This window comes from Nicotiana sylvestris, chromosome 11, assembly GCF_000393655.2.
Source record: "Nicotiana sylvestris chromosome 11, ASM39365v2, whole genome shotgun sequence".
Classification (NCBI taxonomy): domain Eukaryota; kingdom Viridiplantae; phylum Streptophyta; class Magnoliopsida; order Solanales; family Solanaceae; genus Nicotiana; species Nicotiana sylvestris.
Window position 1 is genome coordinate 37,775,446 of NC_091067.1, and position 18,499 is coordinate 37,793,944.

The 18,499-nt window shown below is 35.7% G+C and overlaps 1 protein-coding gene across 3 annotated transcripts; it reads left to right on the top strand.

The window, feature by feature from the left end:
- Positions 1-1,933: 1,933 nt before the first annotated feature.
- LOC104233408 (mitochondrial outer membrane import complex protein METAXIN) lies at positions 1,934-14,348 on the top strand. Of its 3 annotated transcripts, none has more exons than XR_011403715.1 (7): positions 1,940-2,245; positions 4,177-4,511; positions 5,028-5,104; positions 5,193-5,253; positions 6,073-6,232; positions 10,555-10,803; positions 13,782-13,907. XR_011403715.1 is itself a non-coding variant. In XM_009786796.2 (6 exons), exons 1-6 carry the CDS (start codon positions 2,086-2,088, stop codon positions 13,952-13,954), a joined length of 966 nt encoding a protein of 321 aa, XP_009785098.1. In that variant the 5' UTR covers positions 1,934-2,085; the 3' UTR covers positions 13,955-14,348. The 3 variants fall into 3 exon arrangements, 1 of the variants encoding a protein (XP_009785098.1); XR_011403714.1 differs by lacking the exon at positions 10,555-10,803 and adding an exon at positions 8,342-8,555 and having other exon boundaries at positions 13,782-13,870; XM_009786796.2 differs by lacking the exon at positions 10,555-10,803 and having other exon boundaries at positions 1,934-2,245; positions 13,782-14,348.
- Positions 14,349-18,499: the final 4,151 nt, after the last annotated feature.

Here is an 18,499-nt window from a genome sequence, read left to right on the forward strand (position 1 = left end):
AAAACATGAATTAATCACTAAATTCATCTTTTAGCTAATAGAAATTTTTAATAGTATGTCACCAATTCTGTCACAAAATAGGATTAGCAATGAATATTTATTATTTATCTACATAATTTATTTATCACTAATTTTTCTTCTTTTTATAGTTAGCTTGTCTAGAATACATGGAAATCAGATGACTATTTTGATACAAAATTAATATAAAAGAACAGGATATATGATAGAACACTAAACTTTCAAAATCATCTTGGTTGTTTTCATGCTTAGATAGGCCATCTGATGCTTTTTTGTCTAAGCAGGTTCAATATTTGTTCTATTTAAGAGCTTATATTTTAAAAATCTTATTTTCAAGGGCTTATATTTTTTATAGTTTTATATACATCGACAGAAGATGCCACACATCGTATTGGGGCGGGACGGATGAAATGGACACTGGCTTCCTGTGTTTTGTGTGACAAGAAGGTGCCACCGAAACTTAAAGGTAAATTCTACAGAGTGGTAGTCAGACCAACGATATTGCATGGGGCTGGGTTTTGGCCAGTCAAGATCGCTCATGTCCAGAAGATGAAAGTAGCTGAGATGAGGATGTTGAGATAGATGTGCGGCAATCCAAATTAGATAAGATCAGAAATGAGGTTATTCGCGACAAGGTGGGTGTGGCCCCTATTGAGGATAAGATGTGGGAAGCGCGATTTAGGTGGTTTGGTTATGTGAGGATGAGGAGCACAGACGCCTCGGTAAGGAGAGGTTGACATTGGAGGACCTACGGAGAGGTAGAGGTAGGCCAAAGAAGAGGTGAGGAGAGGTGATTAGGCAAGACATGGCGCAACTTCAGTTGACCGAGGACAAGACCCTTGATAGAAAGGTATGGAGGTCGAGGGGCAGGGTAGTAGAGTAGATAGTCTAGAGTGTTCGTAATAGTAGTATTGGCACGCAGTCTCACTTTCTGTTGGTAGTAAGTTTTTATGAATAACCGTTGTTTCTTCATTGTTGATCACCTTACTATTTGGTTATTTTTATTCTGCTTTGATATGGCTTCTTGGTACTGTCCCTTCTTGTCCATATTTTCATTAATGCGGTGCTTATGCTTTTCTAAGCCGAGGTCTATTAGAAACAGCCTCTCTATCCTCCAAGGTAGGGCTAAGTTCTGCGTACACACTACCGTCCCTAGACTCCACGGTGTAAGATATAACTAGGTATGTTGTTGTTGTTGTATATACAACGACAGAAGGTACAAGCGCATCGCGCGCATCCATAAATTAGTTTGTAGAAAACGTAGGGACCAAGCCAATAGTAACTTGCATAAAATTACTAAAATTCTAATTTTCTTAATTAAGGAATCCAGTGCGTTTGGTAAGAAAAAACAGTTTAAGAAAATAATTTTTTGAGAATTTTCTGAGAAATACTCTTTAATATTTAATTAACAGCTTGTTTGGATGATTGTTACATATCGTTTTATAATGTATTGTATTGTACCATATCGTTTGATGAATACAATGTATGAATAGATTATATCGTTTGCTATTGTTTCATGATATCACACACCGACAATATGAAGAATAAACTTGCAATATGATAAAGAAAATTATGATACAGGGTAAATTTATTATATAAAAAAGTAGGGTAAATGATAAAATAAAATTATTTAATAATAATGAAGGGTGAGATGAGAGAAAAAGACAAGATAAGGACGCAACCACACCAAATCAGTTGTTACATAAAGTAACACATTTTATCGTTACATAATAACGGATTTAACGATACGATACAATATAATATTTTAATAACAACCAAAACAAACATACAATACAATACAATACAATACAATACAATAGGTAACAATCCTCCAAACAAGCGGTAAAGAGTGCTTTTTCCAAAAACATTTTGTGACGTAAATTATAAAGCAGATACATTTATGATCGCAAAAAATGCTACATAGGCCATCTATTCCCGAAAGTTTCCATTTCAGTCCCTAATTTCCCAAAACGCCGCCCTGAATTTTCCCCAGAAGTTAAAGCCCTACCCAACTAGGGTTTTACTCTCACCAATTTCAATTTCAATTTCAATTTTCATAACTTGATAATGGAAGAAGCAAAGGAGAGAGAAAAGCTGACACTGGTGACCCGAAAATCCAGTTTCGGACTACCCACTTCTTGCCCCAATTGTTTGCCCGTTTATCTTTACCTCAAATTCTCCAAAACCCCATTTGATTTGGCTTTCAATCTCATTAACCCCGATTCTGGTACATCCTTTTTCCCTTTCTTCTTAATTATTAAAGTTTTATTTTAATATGTTTTTATTTTGGCTATTATGTTAGTTTTTGGTACTACCTGGTACCTTAATCCCATTTTCAGTGATGCACTTTGACAGTTGAAGGAAGAAAAAAAGGACTTTAGTACTTGTGGTATAAAATAAGATATATATATATATATATATATATATATATATATTTGTATGACTATAAATCATCTTATGTGAAGTTTAAAATTAAATTACTTCTAAATATAGAAAGGTATAATATGTGATTTCTTCCCATCGAGTTACCCTAGTGGAAGGTGTAGGTACCCTGTGGAATTAGTGATCCGGACACTACCATCGTTAAAAGAAATAGAAATATAGAGTAAAAAGAAAGGTGCATCGCCTAAATTGGGACACAGGGAGTAAGAATTACTAACGCTAAGAAATTTTGAATATTATTTTGTAATTTGTCAAATTTTTATTGTCATTTTCTTGCACTAGATGGTCATGTGGCTACATTAGGATGCACAATAAGCAATGTAACTTGTAGTGCCAAATTCTGATTTGATGGGATTTAGATAATTAAGTAGAGTAGATCAAATTCATGGACAATTTGGCAGTAAGGTCAGCATAAGGTTGAGTTAGAGCTGCTAAATGTTCAGATCTGTGTTGTGTTTTTTTTGGTTCCTAGATGGTAAATTTACTGTGGTCTAGCTGCTCAACTCTCCATTTGAGTTGATTACTAGCTTGGAATAGGAGATCTCATGTCTCAAATGATTCAAATACTCTCTGATATTAGAAAAAAACTTACACATACCATTTGATGAGAATCTTGACTTAGAGAAGCTCCATGACTATCACAACTGTGGATGATTTTATATTTCTACAAAAAAGACAATTATGGATTCATTGGAATTCTCACATTTATTTGGAAGAAGATACTTGTTTCAGATGGTAAAGCCCCCACGCGGCATATTTTTTTTGAAATGAGGTCCTTAGTGACGCGACATAAAAACTCCTTATTCTTATTTAGTATTTCGAATTAATTCTTATTTCTATTTATTTTATTTTTTGTTGAATTTTATTTTACATAATAAACCTAAGCTAAAACCAAAATGAACTAAATGAAGCGAAGTTTATTGTTTTAACAAAACGGCTCTCCGGGGTCGTATTGATTGGTTGAAAGGCCTGAAAGAGAACGTTGTTTTCTTTTTTTTTGGTGGTGGTGGTGGTGGTGGGGTCCGTTGTAACAGATTCAAGGGATTACTGCACCCTTAAAAACAACATAACAACATTCCTTTGGAAACGAAAAAAAAAGAATCTATTCGAGGGGAAATGATAGATATTTTGTTCCACCATAGAAATTATTTGATTCTTGTCTTTCGAAAAATTTCAACAATATACCCAAACATTTGGCTGGCTTGCGAGGCAAAATGAACATTTCATCCCTTTGTGCTTGTGATGAAGGGTTAGAGACATTTACCAATACCTGAAACAGGGAAGCAGAGGACTGGTAGGACTGAGTCCTTGAATTTTTCCCGATAAGTAGGCTGAGGCCACCACAGAAGATACAATGATGCGATTTGATGATTGTTTCAATATAAAAGAGCGCAGTCTTGGGTGATCAAAATAATTTGTAGCAGCTGTATGGTAAAGCTTGTTGATAAGTTTTGTTAGTAGAACTCTATCACCACAATATTTCGGTTATATACATACATATACATATAGTGTGTGTGTGTATATTACTGTCTTTAGAACAGGAATTCTTAAATTTCTCTCATCAAGAGTAACTCAAATGGGAATATTTTGTGTAGTTCTTTTACTGTTTTCTCAGGTTTCTTGATATTTTGAATCATTCACATGCCATATTTTTTCTTTTGGAACGTTGAGCATTCCTATAAGCTGATCGCACAATATTTACTCTATTTTCTCCAGACCAAATACCTTATGTTGAATCTGGTACATACGTAGCCTACAACAATGAGAAGGGTGGAGTTATCCGCAGTTTAATCGAAGACAGTTTCGTTGATTTGGACTCCCAAGTCCGTGGTATACCTGAATGGGTATCAGCAAAGGCTATGGTTGATTCATGGCTTGCAGATGCCATTTTGTATGAACTATGGGTGGGTTCTGATGGAAGTTCTGCACACAAGATTTATTACTCAGATCTCCCATGGCCACTTGGAAAAATTTTGTACTTAAAGCAAGTTCATGTTGCAAAACAAATTCTTGGTATTACAAAAGATAATGCTGGAAGAAGAGAGGAAGAGGTAATATGTTTCTACTGGTATCTGGCTTTTCTCTTCCACTATTTTTTTTTTACTCGCACTGTTAGACCAAATCCCTGGAATGGATTGTCTATGTTTGTAATTGTTCTTATGTTTTGAGTTGGGTTAGACAGAGAAGGAGAAGGTGTAGTGCCCATTGAACTTTACACCTCTAGCTATAAATTAACGGTGACCTACCATTTAATCCTCGAAGAAAGGGATCAGATCTATGGATTTTTCTGCAATAGGAAACTATTAAGTCTCATAGAACTCCTGAGTAATGGAATGAAATAGGCCCAAATGGAGCGTGATGGAGAGAATTCATATAGCCCAAGCAAACTAGTTTGAAGTTGAAGTAGTAGTGTTGTTGTAGACAACTATGCAGTCTCTCGGTCGCTATGGTGAGGAGTCCAGCCAGTTTGATGAGATTCCGTTTTTGCTTAGTTTGTGATCTTTCTTGCAACTTTAATTTCACATATTGTTCAATATGGTGGTTGATTGAAAACTTTTGCTGGACAGATTTACAGGAATGCTAATGATGCCTTTAGTGCTTTATCAACTAGATTAGGGGAGCAAGCCTATTTCTTTGATAACAGGTTAGTCATTCAACAATAGTTCAGTTAACTAAGCAAATGAATCATTTTCTTTGCGTCACTATTACTGATCTTTGCAGTTATCTAACAGGTCAACAAGTTTGGATGCAGTTTTCCTCGGGCATGCACTTTTTACACTGTATGCATTACCAGTGAGTATGCTATGGCTTTATTTAACTGATTTAATTCAATGGCTTGTACTGTAATATATGGTAAATTTGGGAAGTAATGGTTTAGTTAATAATATTTATAACCACTACGTGGAGATGACTATTGGTTTTCTTTCACGGGAGATATCAAGTCAAACAGTCTATCATTTCAAACTCATCTTTGTGCCTGTGTCTACAGTATTGTGTAAGAAGGGAACAAGGCATAGAGATAAGGAAGGATGAGCAATCATGGGAACAATATTTCCTGTTTGATAAAACTGCTTTATTAAAAGAATGGTGTTGTTTTTGGCTGCTTTCCCAGTTTGCTTTGGTTGAGAGCTGCTTTGTTTGGAACAAACATGAAATATGTAAAAATTAGCTGCCTAGGCAAAAATATAAAAAGTTGGAGATGTTTAAACAAACATTTGGAATGTGCTAAAAGTTGGGGAGCGAGTTATAGACATATCATCGTCAATTAATGCAAAATAGGTAGGGTTAAGTTAGTCTAATTTCCTGGATATGGGAGAATCCCCACTCGAATTTCCTCGATCTGGGAGAGTTATCACTAAAAGGAGAGGTAAAATAATTTGGGTAAGTTCGTTAATTATTTGAGATAGAGGTAGTATATCGTTCGAGACTGGCAGCAGACATGTCTGTATCTCATCTCTTTTGAAAAGCACAGCAGCTTCTTTTTTAATAATTTTTTTTCTTTTTACACTTTTTACACCACCCTATTAATTTATAAGAGCAGTACAGAACATGCGAAATTTCACTTGTGGCACTTTCACTAATTACCTTTTAATTGTTGATATCTGCTGATAGGAAAATTCAGTGCTCCGAAGCAAGCTCTTGGAACATGATAATCTTGTAAGATACACTGAGAAGCATAAACTTGAATTGGTAGATTCTAGTGCATCATCATCTTCTGGCACACAATCCCCGAGTGATCCTTCATCAGTGCCAAGGCGTCCTTCACAATGGAGTGAGTCTAACTTTCTGATAGTAACCCATTATTCTGCTTTATATAAATTTTGGTTGGTTGTTTCATCTTGTTTTCGTAAGAAGTGCGCTAAAAAGTATGTTTTACCTAGAATGAGGGGCATAGTATATTAGTCAATTTCTTTTTATTTAGCTGTTGCTGGTTTTCTCTTTTTTTTTTTTTTGGAATTCTTTGTGATAGCCTGTTAGTTACATCTTTAATTTATATCCCCCTTTCTAAGTTTCTATTAGCGTAAAAAAGAATTCAACTCTCGAAGGCCTATGTTTCACTTTTTATTGTTTGTCAAACTCCTCACCTTACCTTGCATGTTAAAACCATGGTCGTTTTCATTTAGGGGAGTTGTTTGATTTGATGGATAAGCACATCAATACTTGTGGTGCAATACATGGTTTCTTCGATTAGTAGTGTAACTATGAACAAAATGGAACTTTGGCCGAAAAAAAGCACCAAATGCTAGCCCATGAGATGAGAATTGTTCAAGATCGTATAAGGAGGCAACAATCCATTCCCTCAACCAATGTGGGACACTTAACATCCCACCATGGTGAAGAATGGGCATTTGGAGCGTAGACAACATAACCCGAGAGCCCCATATTGAGAACCAAGAGTAGGATTAGTTTGTGCGTTATTATAGATCACAAACAATCTCCACATTAATTTCACCATGTAAACAATCTCTGTTATAATCTTTGCAACAACTAAATGTAAACTAAATGACCTGTATATTTGTAGTAACTTGTGGAAAAACATTTGTGTATCATTTAAAGTTAAACTTTTAAAAATGCATCATATCATATAGGTTATTGATATTGCTTTACAGAAGATGTTGCTAGTTTTCCTCGATATTTTGGTGAATCATAATTTTATTCCTCAACCTTCTTGCTTTCTTGGTTTGGCAAAATACATAAGTTACCCCCTAAACTATGGACCAAATCCCCGTTATACACTTTCTGACCACGAAAATTGTTTTACACACTCAACCTTTTTAGAGTGTCTCTAGTACACACCTGTTTAGCCACGTGGCACGCGCGTGTTTTACACTTAGAAGAAGCGAGTGAATAATAAAAAAAGTTTGTTTCTAAAGCCTTTTTTGGAGCCCACGTGCATAGCCTTTTCATTTTCTCTTTTTTTTTTTTTAAAATTACCTTGTTGCGGGCGAAGGGACATAGTATCCTACTAAGTCCACTGATCGGTGGATCTCCTGTTGGCGAAATCTCCATCCTTTTTTGGCTTCTCTTCAGATCTTTCGCCTTTGTTTCCACTTTCTTGCTTTATCAAACAGTTTCCAACTTAGGATTCTTCATCTTCTTCTTCTTCTACACACAATATTTAATCAGCTGCTTCTTCCTAATTCTCTACATCCGTATAATTTTTTTAGCTTTTAGCTTCATCCATGGCAGAAGCACCATTTAAAGTGTTAGTTTTTAGATGGTAGTTTTGGTGTTCTTAGTCATGGGTTTTTCTTTTTGCAGCCGAATAGTTACACCTAAATCCACCCTCTGTCTCCAGACCCAAAAAATGGTCAACATCAGTGACTATTTTCTAGAAAATTATTAATTGGGTGGTTTGCTGGTCGGAGAAGATGTTGGCGAATCGGGCAGCCATAAAATCTTTTCTGGTTGGAGTTTTAGGTCTTGCTTTTTTGTGTTAGATCTGAATTTAAAGTAAAAAACTTGGGACTAATAGCCCGTTTGGCCAAGCTGCAAAAATAAGCTTATTTTGAGAAGTGCTTTTTTTCAAAAGTACTTTTGGTGAGAAGCAATTTGTGTTGGCTAATTAGTTGGAAAAGCACTTCTGAGCAGCAATTAGTGTTTGACCAAACTTTAAAAAACTGCTTCTAAGTGTATTTTTCTCAAAAGTGCTTCTCAAAAAAGTGCTTTTTGAAGAGAAGCTACTTTTTTCTGCTTCTCCAAAACTGCTTCTGCTTCTCCTCAAAAACACTTTTTTTCCTTCCAAAAGCTTGGCCAAACACCTAAGTTTTGGCCAAAAGTGCTTCTGGCAAAAAAAAAAAGCACTTTTGGCAAAAAAGAAGCTTGGCCAAACATGCTATAAATCTATTTAGGCTCCTAATTTTTGGTTTGAAATTGGAAGGTTGTGGTTCTAGTATAGTCGGCGGCAATGGAGATGCGAGGGAGGACAAAAAGAGGAGAGAGAAAGGCTAAGGGTACAACAACAACAACAACAACAACGACCCAGTATAATCCCACAAGTGGGGTCTGGGGAGGGTAATATGTACGCAGACCTTACCCCTACCCCGAAGGGTAGAGAGGCTGTTTCCAGGAGACCCTCGGCTCAAAAGGCTCAGGTATAGTACAACTAGAAAGGCTAAGGGTAATTGTAAGTATTTTATTTTTTAATAAAAAATAAGGACACATGTAATGCTTCTATTGGTGCCAGGCATCACACATGTTTTGACAAATGGTCAAGAAAAAAGTGGTGTGTCTTTGATACACTCTCGAAAGGTTGAGTGTGTAATATGATTTTTGTGATCAGAAAGTGTGTAACAGGGATTTGGTCCATAGTTCAGGGGTTAACTTATATATTTTGCCTATTGGTTTTGATAACACCGCACTTCTTTCAGTTTGTCGGAGAACACAATAAATATTATGTTGTGTATTTGGAAATCAAAGATTTTTTTTCTCGCTTAGATAGATTTCAAAAAGTATAGCAGAAGTATTTTAACTTCGTCCTAATACATCCATAGTCCGAATACATCTATAGATGCCTAAACTTGGCACAATATTTCATTCGGATAACTAATCTTTAGCTGTTACTTATTGAACACTTCGACTTGTTGGATTTTTGTATATTAAATCCCAAGTGCTAGCATGGAGGATTGTGCATTTCGCACCTTAATTTTTGCCCGTAAAATGACTTCAGACCCATAAACGGAATTTTTTTGAGTTTCTTCTTAACTTCCTCGTCGACTCAACTTCCAATTTCTCCTCTGATACCACACCTCCCAAAAAAATGGAGAGAAAAAATGTAGTGCGTACAGAAGACTGGGGTTTTGATTTTTGGAAAATGGAGAAAAGCAATGGTTATTCTCGACACTAAAGATGAGGTGATGTGTGGATTATAGGCCGAGAAAAGTTGCTCGCCTATGCTGAGTTTGCTACGAAGGAAGAGGGAAAGTGACAACAATTCGATTGCGCATGGTAAGCTGTTGATCTCAAGATAAGGGAATTTGAGACTATTGGAAGATCTTAATTCGGTAGATGGACGGTTTTGATTCGGGTGGCAGAGAATGTTAGTAAAATTTTGATAGCAAGACAAATAAGAGATTCTCAACCTCAATAAGAGAAGTGTATGAAAAGATGATTCTATTTTACAACTTGACTTGAACTGTATTGCTAGAGTGAGTTTTTGTAGGTGATGGATCATGTATCTAACTTAACGTACATGCATCTTCATTTAATTTTGGACTCCTCCTATTCCCAAAGTGCATGAATGAACTCAAAATAAATTTCATACATAAATAAATTTTGATATTTCAACACCCTCCTTAACCTTGTATCATCAGACCAAGAGACATCCGTAACTTTTGAAAAATATCAACCTTCGACAACTTGGTGGTAATATCTGCAACTTGTTCTTGTGATTCGACGAACTCAAGCTCCATCTCCTTTTTTGATATGTAGTCCCTATTAAAAGGATATTTCATATCAATGTGCCTACTTCTTTCATCAAAGAGTTCTTGGCTTGTTCAATAACTGCCTTGTTTTCAAAACAAGTTTTTGTTGCATCTTGTGGTTGGTGAAGTTCTTCCTAGTTCCAACAAGCTCCTTAGCAAGTTAAAGTAAAAACACAAAAAAAGCTGCTACATACTTGCTTCACTTGTTGACAAAGGTATAATTGCTTGTTGGTATTCCATGTAAATGCGAAATTTCCAAGAGAAAAACAAACCCGATAGTGCTTTTTTGGTCATAAACGTCACTAGTCCAGTCATTATAACAACAATCACCAAGCTTTAATTCCTTGGACGATGAGTAGAAGTTTATATAGTCAAGCGTACCTTTGATGTACCAAAGTTTTCTTTTAGCTACTTTCATTAAGAGGTAGTATGAGCTTTCACAAAATGCATCACAAGTCCAAAACCAAATGAATATCCGATTTTGTACAAGTCAAATACCTCAAGCTTCCAACAAAGATCTTGAAGAATGTTAGATTGATCTTGTCTCCATCTCAATTTATCTCCACAATCAATAGGGGTGGTTACGCGCTTGTAATTCTCTATCTTGAATTTCTTTGAGAATCTCTTTTCCATACTCTTCTTTGAGAAATAAAAATGCCTTCATATGCAGCAAACTCGACATAGGCAAGCCACTTCTCACCGGTCCCTTTGCAAGCCTGTAAACTCTCGTGGAATGTGGAATTAAATTGTCCAAGCATGGGGATGGAGACAAAGACATTCTTCAAGAGCCTTTGTTAGAAGCTTGAGCTATTTGACTTGTACAAGATCGGATATTCCTTATGGTGTCGGACTTGTGAGTCGTTTTATAGAAGCTCTTACTACCTCTCAGGTAGCTAAAGAATACTTCGGTACATCAAAGGTACTCTTGACTTTAGAATCTTTAGTGCTTGTTGGCTATTGTGATATTGATTGGGCTAGTGATGTTGATGATCTAAAAGTAATACCATGTTTATTTTTTTTTCCTTGAAAATTTCGCATTTACATGAAATTCCAAGAAGCAAGTGACTGTGACTTTGTTAACCCGTGAAACGTAGTATGTACCGGCTTCTTTTTGTGTTTGTATGCAATTTGGCTAAGGAGACGACGAAATTTGTGTTGATAACAAATTTCTATTGCATTGGCCAAGAACCCGAAATTTCTTTAAAGGAGTAAGTACATTGATGTAAAATATTATTTCATTAGGGATTATATATTCAAGAAGGAGATGGAGTTTGAATTCGTGAATTCACAAAACCAAGTTATGGATAATTTCACAAAGTCGTTTAAGATTGATATTTTTCGAAGTTGTGTATAGGTGTGATGAATCAAGTTTAAGGGGGTATTGAAATATTGATATTTATTGATATATGACTTAAGTTTTTAGTTCATGGACTAGTTATTAATTAAATATTTTGGGAGATGCATGTAATAGTGGATTACTCTAGTCTCCAGAACTAATTGGTGAGTTCAGTGATGTAATTTGGGAATAAGAGATGTGTACGATTAAATGAAGATTCATGGACATTAGGCTAGATACATGATCAAGATTTCATATATTTCAATGTATTATAGCATTAATCAAGTTGTAAACTAGAATCGTCATTTTCTCCACTTCTTTTCTAGCAAGTTTGAGTGTGTCTTAGTTGTCTTTCCCTCCAAATTTTTCTTACAAGCGGTTTAGAAGAATAAGGATAGCCTGATGCACCAAGCTTCCGCTATGCGCGGGGTTTTGAGGAGGGTGGACCATATTGAGTCTTATGTACGCAATGTTACCTTGTATTTCTGTAAGACACTATTTTCGCGACTTGAACACGTGACCTGTTCGTCACATGAAAGCAACTTTTATCGTTGTGTCAAGGCTCCCTTTGCTGAGAAGAAGAAGAAAGAGGGGAAAAAAAATGAAATAGCCATGTGTCCTTTTTTCTTTCTAATGAAACATGCCTTTGATTCATTTGATTTTTTTTCTACGTCACTAGCATTTAAACTTCGTGCATTTGGTTGTTCTTTTGATTGACGGTTAGTTAAGGATCAATTAGTTACAAGTCCGAGAAGTTGAAGTGTTTAATAGGTCACACTGCTTAAGATTAGGTGTCAGAATGAAATGTTGTTTCAAGTTTAAATGCCTATCAATGTATTAGCCTTTTATCTTACTAGTGCTCAAAGGGTTGAGATAGCTTTTCTAATAACTTATTTAACTTAGGGGTCAGTTTGTTTGTCGACAAAGTTATGTTGGGATTATAATGGCGGTGTTATAATATTGTGATTAATAGTTCCTAGATTATTTAATGCTATTGCTTTGTTTGGTTCATTGAATTAAAATTGGGCTATAAAATGTATAATTCAAAGCATATGTTTGGTTTGAAACTAGATAATTTTTTGGCAAAATACATAAAGAGACACTTAAAGTTTGCCCCAGATGTCTATCTCACACTCCAGCTTACCAGGTGACCATATAGACACTTTATATTGGTTTTAGTGTGTTAAGTAAACACGCGTGTCTGGAATGTATAATGGGTGAGACACAATCGCTCCTACGTGGTTAAGTGAACCACTCAGAATTTAACACGTAGACTACGCGTGGTTAAACAAAAAAAGTGATAAATTAAAGCGAAAAAGAAAAAGAAAATCCAAAAGTAGACCCCACCCAATTATTGACATGTGTAAATTTAAAATAAAAATTGTCACCTATAATTATATTTTAAAAATAAAAATAATTACAATAAAAAAGAAAAAAACTTTCTTCCTTCTAGTTTCCTCTTCCCTGTTCCTTCCCATCATCCCCCCCCCCACCACCACACACACACCTGCAACTCATTCGTCTACTTTCCCATTTAGTCTTTTTCTTCTTATTCTTAATCATATCAGTACTCCATTCCCAGGTTCTTCTTCATCCTCTCCTCTCTCCTTTTTTTTTTTCTTATTTTTTTCTGGCTAGGTAAATTGCCGGAGAAATTTTCCGATCAGCACTGTCGTTCCGGTCAAGCCTACTCTTGTTTCTTCCCCCCATGAAAACACTTTTCTGGTGTGGAGAAGACGACATCACTAGTTCTATAAGAGTGATTCAGCCAATTGAATAGTGATTTTTTTTGACTTTAGTAGTATAATTTAAGAATTAACAACCTGGGTACTGTTACACTATTACATTTAAAGGTTTTAATGGTGCTTTAACAATGGTATTCAAAATTGAGAAGGCAAAAATTTCATCGTGAAAATAAAGTGATTCTCTATCTGAGAATGCAACAATATGAAATTAGCTGAAGTGTAGGTTCAAAACTCAAAACAACTTCCAACTTCTAGCTTCTGTGTTTCTCTGCAGCATTCTTTTAATCATATATCCATTTTGTGGAAAGAAAAAAACGTACCGATGACAATGCAAAAAGAGCTTTTTGAGGGGTAATCTTGTCTTTTGGAAAGCTTTATCCAGGTATAAATAATCCTGGTATTATTATGCCACATTGGATGTGGGTAAATAATACCAAGATTTTGGAAATTTATACCGGTATCAGCTAATACCAATAACCAAACATTTGGTAAATTTTATCCCAAATTTTATACTAGACTGGAATCCTAATCCCGGTAACTAAACGGCACCTTAGTGTCGTTAAGTAACTTCTCCACTTGGTTTGTATGCCAATCAGTGACTGAAGATATCTTTGTACTTGTGCCCTTCATAATTCATATAATTTTAGATGTGCCCTTTTTGGTGAAGTATAATCATAAATGTCATTGATGAAACATTTGCCAAAGTTTTGATATTACATCTGGAGAACTACATGTCAATTCAACTTTATCATCAGTTGATATTGCATGATCTGCTTATAAGCTGATGGTTTTGTTTCTTCTCTTTCATTCATTTAGGTTCGAAACCCAAAAGCAAATCTAAGAGGGAAAAAACTGAGGAAGAGAAGAAGTTTCGTAGAAGAGCTAAATATTTTTTGGTCACTCAACTGGTTGCAGTTTTAGTTTTCCTCTCTCTCCTTGGAGGATCCGGTGATGCTGAAGTGGAGCTTGATGAAGACGACTATGAATGAGCAGTGGGCGCCTTGATTTTCATTTTTGAGTCCACTTAAGAGTAGTTTAGGCTCTTGATGCACGTTGAGCAACTTCCCTCATGTTATAGTCCGGAAAATTTTGGGAATTCTTCTCGGTGTATAAATCCATGATTTGTGGAATCACTGGAATAAATCTGAGCCTTTTCCTTTCATAAATCCTAGTCTGTCTTGCCCTCTTAAGAAAAATGGGGCAAGGGACAATTAGAAGAGATAATCACAGTTCGGGTGTGTTTGGTATGAACGAAAACATTTTCGGAAAATGTTTTCCAATTTTTCCATGTTTGGTTGTCATTTCAACAAAATGAGTATTTTCTTTTCATGATGTAGAAAAAGTATTTTCTTTTATTTCAATAAAATGATTACTTTATTTTCATGTTGTAGAAATAGTACTTTCTTTTTCAACAAAAAAAAAGAGTATTTTTTTTATAGTTATGGAGAATAGATTTCTAACGTTGTTTTGCTTAAAAAAGTAAAGCAACACATTAGTTCCTTTGGGTTTGTGTGGATTTTTAAAAGAATAATTAAATTGTTGAAGAAAATAGAGTTGTTGGGTTTTTGGGGAGGGAGAGCAAGGAAACATAGGGACTTGAGAAAAGAGGGTGAGGAGAGTAGCATAAAAAAATATTTTCTACTCTTTAACTAAACACTAGAAAATATTTTCCGTTAAAAGTTTTCCATTCACCAATCAAACAAAAGAAAATAAGTGATAAAATCACTCATTTTCCGTGAAAATATTACAATGTGCTATGATTTTTTTCAGACATAAGTTTGATGGATATCGGAAAAAGGTTGAAGCATTCTTGCTTTTAAGGTGGTCTCTTTAGCAGAGCTGTTAGATAGTATCATAGGTGCAATATTTTGCTTCTCAAGTTTCTCCAAGAAGGTTTCTGCAAAACAGTTGTTGCAACTGTTGTTGAAGAAGTGTTTAAGGTGTTTTTCGGAGAATAGTTCTATGGATAATTTGAACCAGTAATGGCTGGTCGACTCAATTCTTAGTAACCAAAAGAAGTTTCTTGAAATTATTTGGATGATGTTACTTAAGGTTGTTCGCGTGTTGCCACGGCATTAATACGGCCTTGAAAGGGATGAGACACATTAAGTTTCCTCATTGCACAAGGAGTTGGTTTAAGTTTTAACCTTCAAGAGAATTTCAACCATAACTAGTTCTTATATTAAATCATAGTTCTTAACATTTGCTTATCTGTAGCTTGTATATTTTTTAGTATTTGTGAACGGCCAAAAGTCATATTTGTCATCTCTGTTTGGAATAAACTATCTCGGAACTTAGAGAATATTACATTTCCCTATCTCCACATGATAGACAAAATTAACTTATGTAATTAAGCCTATCAACCAACAACAACATACCCAGTCTGATTTCACAAGTGAGGTCTGAAAAGGGTAAAATGTACACAAATCTTACCTCTACCTTGTGTGAGGTAAAGAGACTGTTTATAGTAGACTCTCGGCTTAAAAAAAAACGTTTTTGAAATAGGTTTGAAAAATACGAGGGTGAAAAGATAAGATGAAACCTCAAGCCGATAAGTCATCATGTTCGATAATTTCGAAAGAAGAGCCGAGGGCTGATCTACGACCACCTTCTCACTCACGACACACATGCTATATGGAAAATATTTAAGAAAAAGAAGGTAATGATAACAAAATAGTAAAGATACCACAAGTAAAGAAGCAACACTAGTAATACAAATGAAGAATAAGATGATCATAACAATAATAATAGTAGTATAATAATAATAATAATAATAATAATAATAAAGAAATTTTACCTCCTATAGCAAAGGTATATACCTTATTTATTATAAACCAAAATCATTTTAAAATATTATTTTGTATAGCTACCTTTTATATTTTATAGTAAGATAAGTATTTATGGTATATACTACCATTGAGGCATGAAATAAGCTATTTATGTTTTTTCTCTCTCTTAGACAACTGGACATACCTATTTTTAAGGTGATTGCCGTTACTGTATTCATGAATACATGGCGCAAATACATTTGAATACATGAGCGTACAACTGAACTGCCCTGATTTTAGGCGCTTTTTACGGCTGTATTCATGAATACATCAATGCGAATACATGCGTGTACAACTGGACTGCCCTGATTTTAGGCGCTTTTTGCTACTGTATTCATGAATACATTGCGCGAATACATGTGAATACATGCGCGTACAGTTGGACTGCCCAGATTTTAGGCGCTTTTTACTGCTGTATTCATGAATACATGGCGCGAATATATGTGAATACATGTGGGTACAGCTGGACTGCCCTGATTTTTAGGCGCTTAATACAGCAGAGCGAATACATCGAATACACTACCGTAACAACTGAATAGTAGCTATAAGAAGTAATTATGTATATGGTAGTTGTAGGAAGTTAATAGCCACTAAACAATAGTTGTTTCTGAAAATTCATCTAATAATAATAATAATGAGAAGAGGGAGCGCATAAAGTGCTCTAACCTAGAACCATATTATCCCACAGAAAAGAGCGAAATCGCTCGACTCAAGTTTCCAAGCCCTAACTCCCCAATTTAGGCTTCAAGTTCCCCAAATTTCATGTTTAATTAGGTAGAAATCACAATAGGATTGAGTATTAAGTCCAAGATTCTTACCTCCAATAACTTCTCTTTGATTCCCTCTTCAATCTCTCTCAAAAAGCTCCAAAACCGAGTCAAAAATGGTGGACTTAGGCCAAAACTCGCGAAAATGGACTTTTAAATATTCTGCCCAGCGATTAGAAGTCCTTCTTCGCGAACGCGGTCAAAGCCTCGCGTTGGCGAAGCACAAAATGCCATTGACCATAATTTCCCTTACGCGAACGTGACCACACCATCGCGAACGCGATGCCTCAGCATCTCAAACCATCGCGAACGCGTCCGACTTCTCGCGAACGCGATGCTTCCTATTCCGACCCTTCGCGAACGAGGGACCTCCCTTGCGAACGCGAAGGACAAATCTCCAGCCTCCCTTCCTGACCCTTCGCAAACGCGAGGGTCCACTCGCGAACGTGAAGCACAAATTGTCTACAACAGCTGAAGCCAAAATCTGCAACTTCTCAACTATGCATTTGGTCCGTTTAACCACCCGAAACTCACCCGAGGCCCCCGGGACCTCAACCAACCATGCCAACATATCTAATAACATCATTCAAACTTGTCCCAACCTTTGTAACGCTCAAAACAACATCAAAATACCAAATTCGTATTGGATTCAAGCCTAAGAATTCCAAAACCTTCTAAATTTTGCTTTCGATCAAAATGTCTATCAAGCCATGCCCGAACGACCTAAAATTTTGCACACATATCTCAAATGACACAACGGACCTACTGCAACTCCCGAAATTCCATTCCGACCCCTATATCAAAATCTCACCTATCAACCGAAAAATGCCAAAATTTCAATTTCGCCAATTCAAGCCTAAATCTACTCCGAACCTCCAAAACACATTCCGATCATGCTCCTAAGTCCAAAATCACCTCCCGTAGCTATCCGAACCATCGGAACTCACATCCAAGCCCTCTAACATATAAGACAATGTCTGGTTGACTTTTTCAACTTAAGCTTACTCAAAAGAGGCTAAGTGTCTCAAACCTTTCCAAAACCTCTCCGAACCCAAGCCAATCAACCCAATAACATATAATACCACTGAACAAAGCAATAAGAAGAAGAAATGGGGAAAACAGAGTGGTAATTCATGAAATGGCCGACCAAGTCGTTACAGTCCAAGATGTTCTGTAGGAAATATAACTGAATTTGGAATTGAGACAGAAAATAGAAAAATATCCTCATAGAACCTTACATTCCTAGAGACAAAAATCCTTTTTGTTGTGAGATCCAAATGTTTCTAACCTTTCTTTCCAAAAGGATAACCTAAAAATACACATTTAATTGATCTAGAATCATGTTTTAATCTATGTGTGGATGATATTGTTGCATAACAAAGGCAACCAAAACATTTTAAATGCTCATAGGAAGGTTTCTTTCAGAAGAGAATTTCATATGGATTTTGTGGTTTAAAATATTTGAAGGAAACCTATTTATAAGGTAAGTTGCAGTTAAAAGACAATCCCTCAGTAATTGATAGGAACATTGGATTGAAAAAGTAGTGCCATGCATGTCTTTAACAAATATTTGTGTTTGCGTTCTACCACACCATTTCGTTGTGGCGTAGCTGCACAAGATGTTTGGTGGAGAATGCCACGTGTGTAGAAAATTCTATAGTAGAAATGCTAGAACCGAGTTCTAGGACATTATCTGATCTAATGACCTTGACTTTGGTCCCAAACTACCTGTGAACCACAACTAGAAAAGATTTTAAAATTGAAAAAGCATTGCTCTTGGTTTTGAGAATATAAGTCCAAGTTCCTCTACTATAATCATCAACTATAGTTAAAAAATATTTGCATCCTTCATGAGTTGAATATTTATAGGGTCCACAAGTACCAATGTGGATCAATTGAAACATAGACTTAGAAGAAATTTCATTGGATTTGAATGGTA

Bases quoted from the DNA above. Each gene is read 5' to 3' on its own strand.
- LOC104233408 (XM_009786796.2), top strand. From the start codon at position 2,086: ATGGAAGAAGCAAAGGAGAGAGAAAAGCTGACACTGGTGACCCGAAAA. The intron at 4,512-5,027 runs GTAATATGTTTC...TTTGCTGGACAG, and splicing joins CTGGAAGAAGAGAGGAAGAG to ATTTACAGGAATGCTAATGA. The intron at 5,105-5,192 runs GTTAGTCATTCA...GTTATCTAACAG, and splicing joins GCCTATTTCTTTGATAACAG to GTCAACAAGTTTGGATGCAG.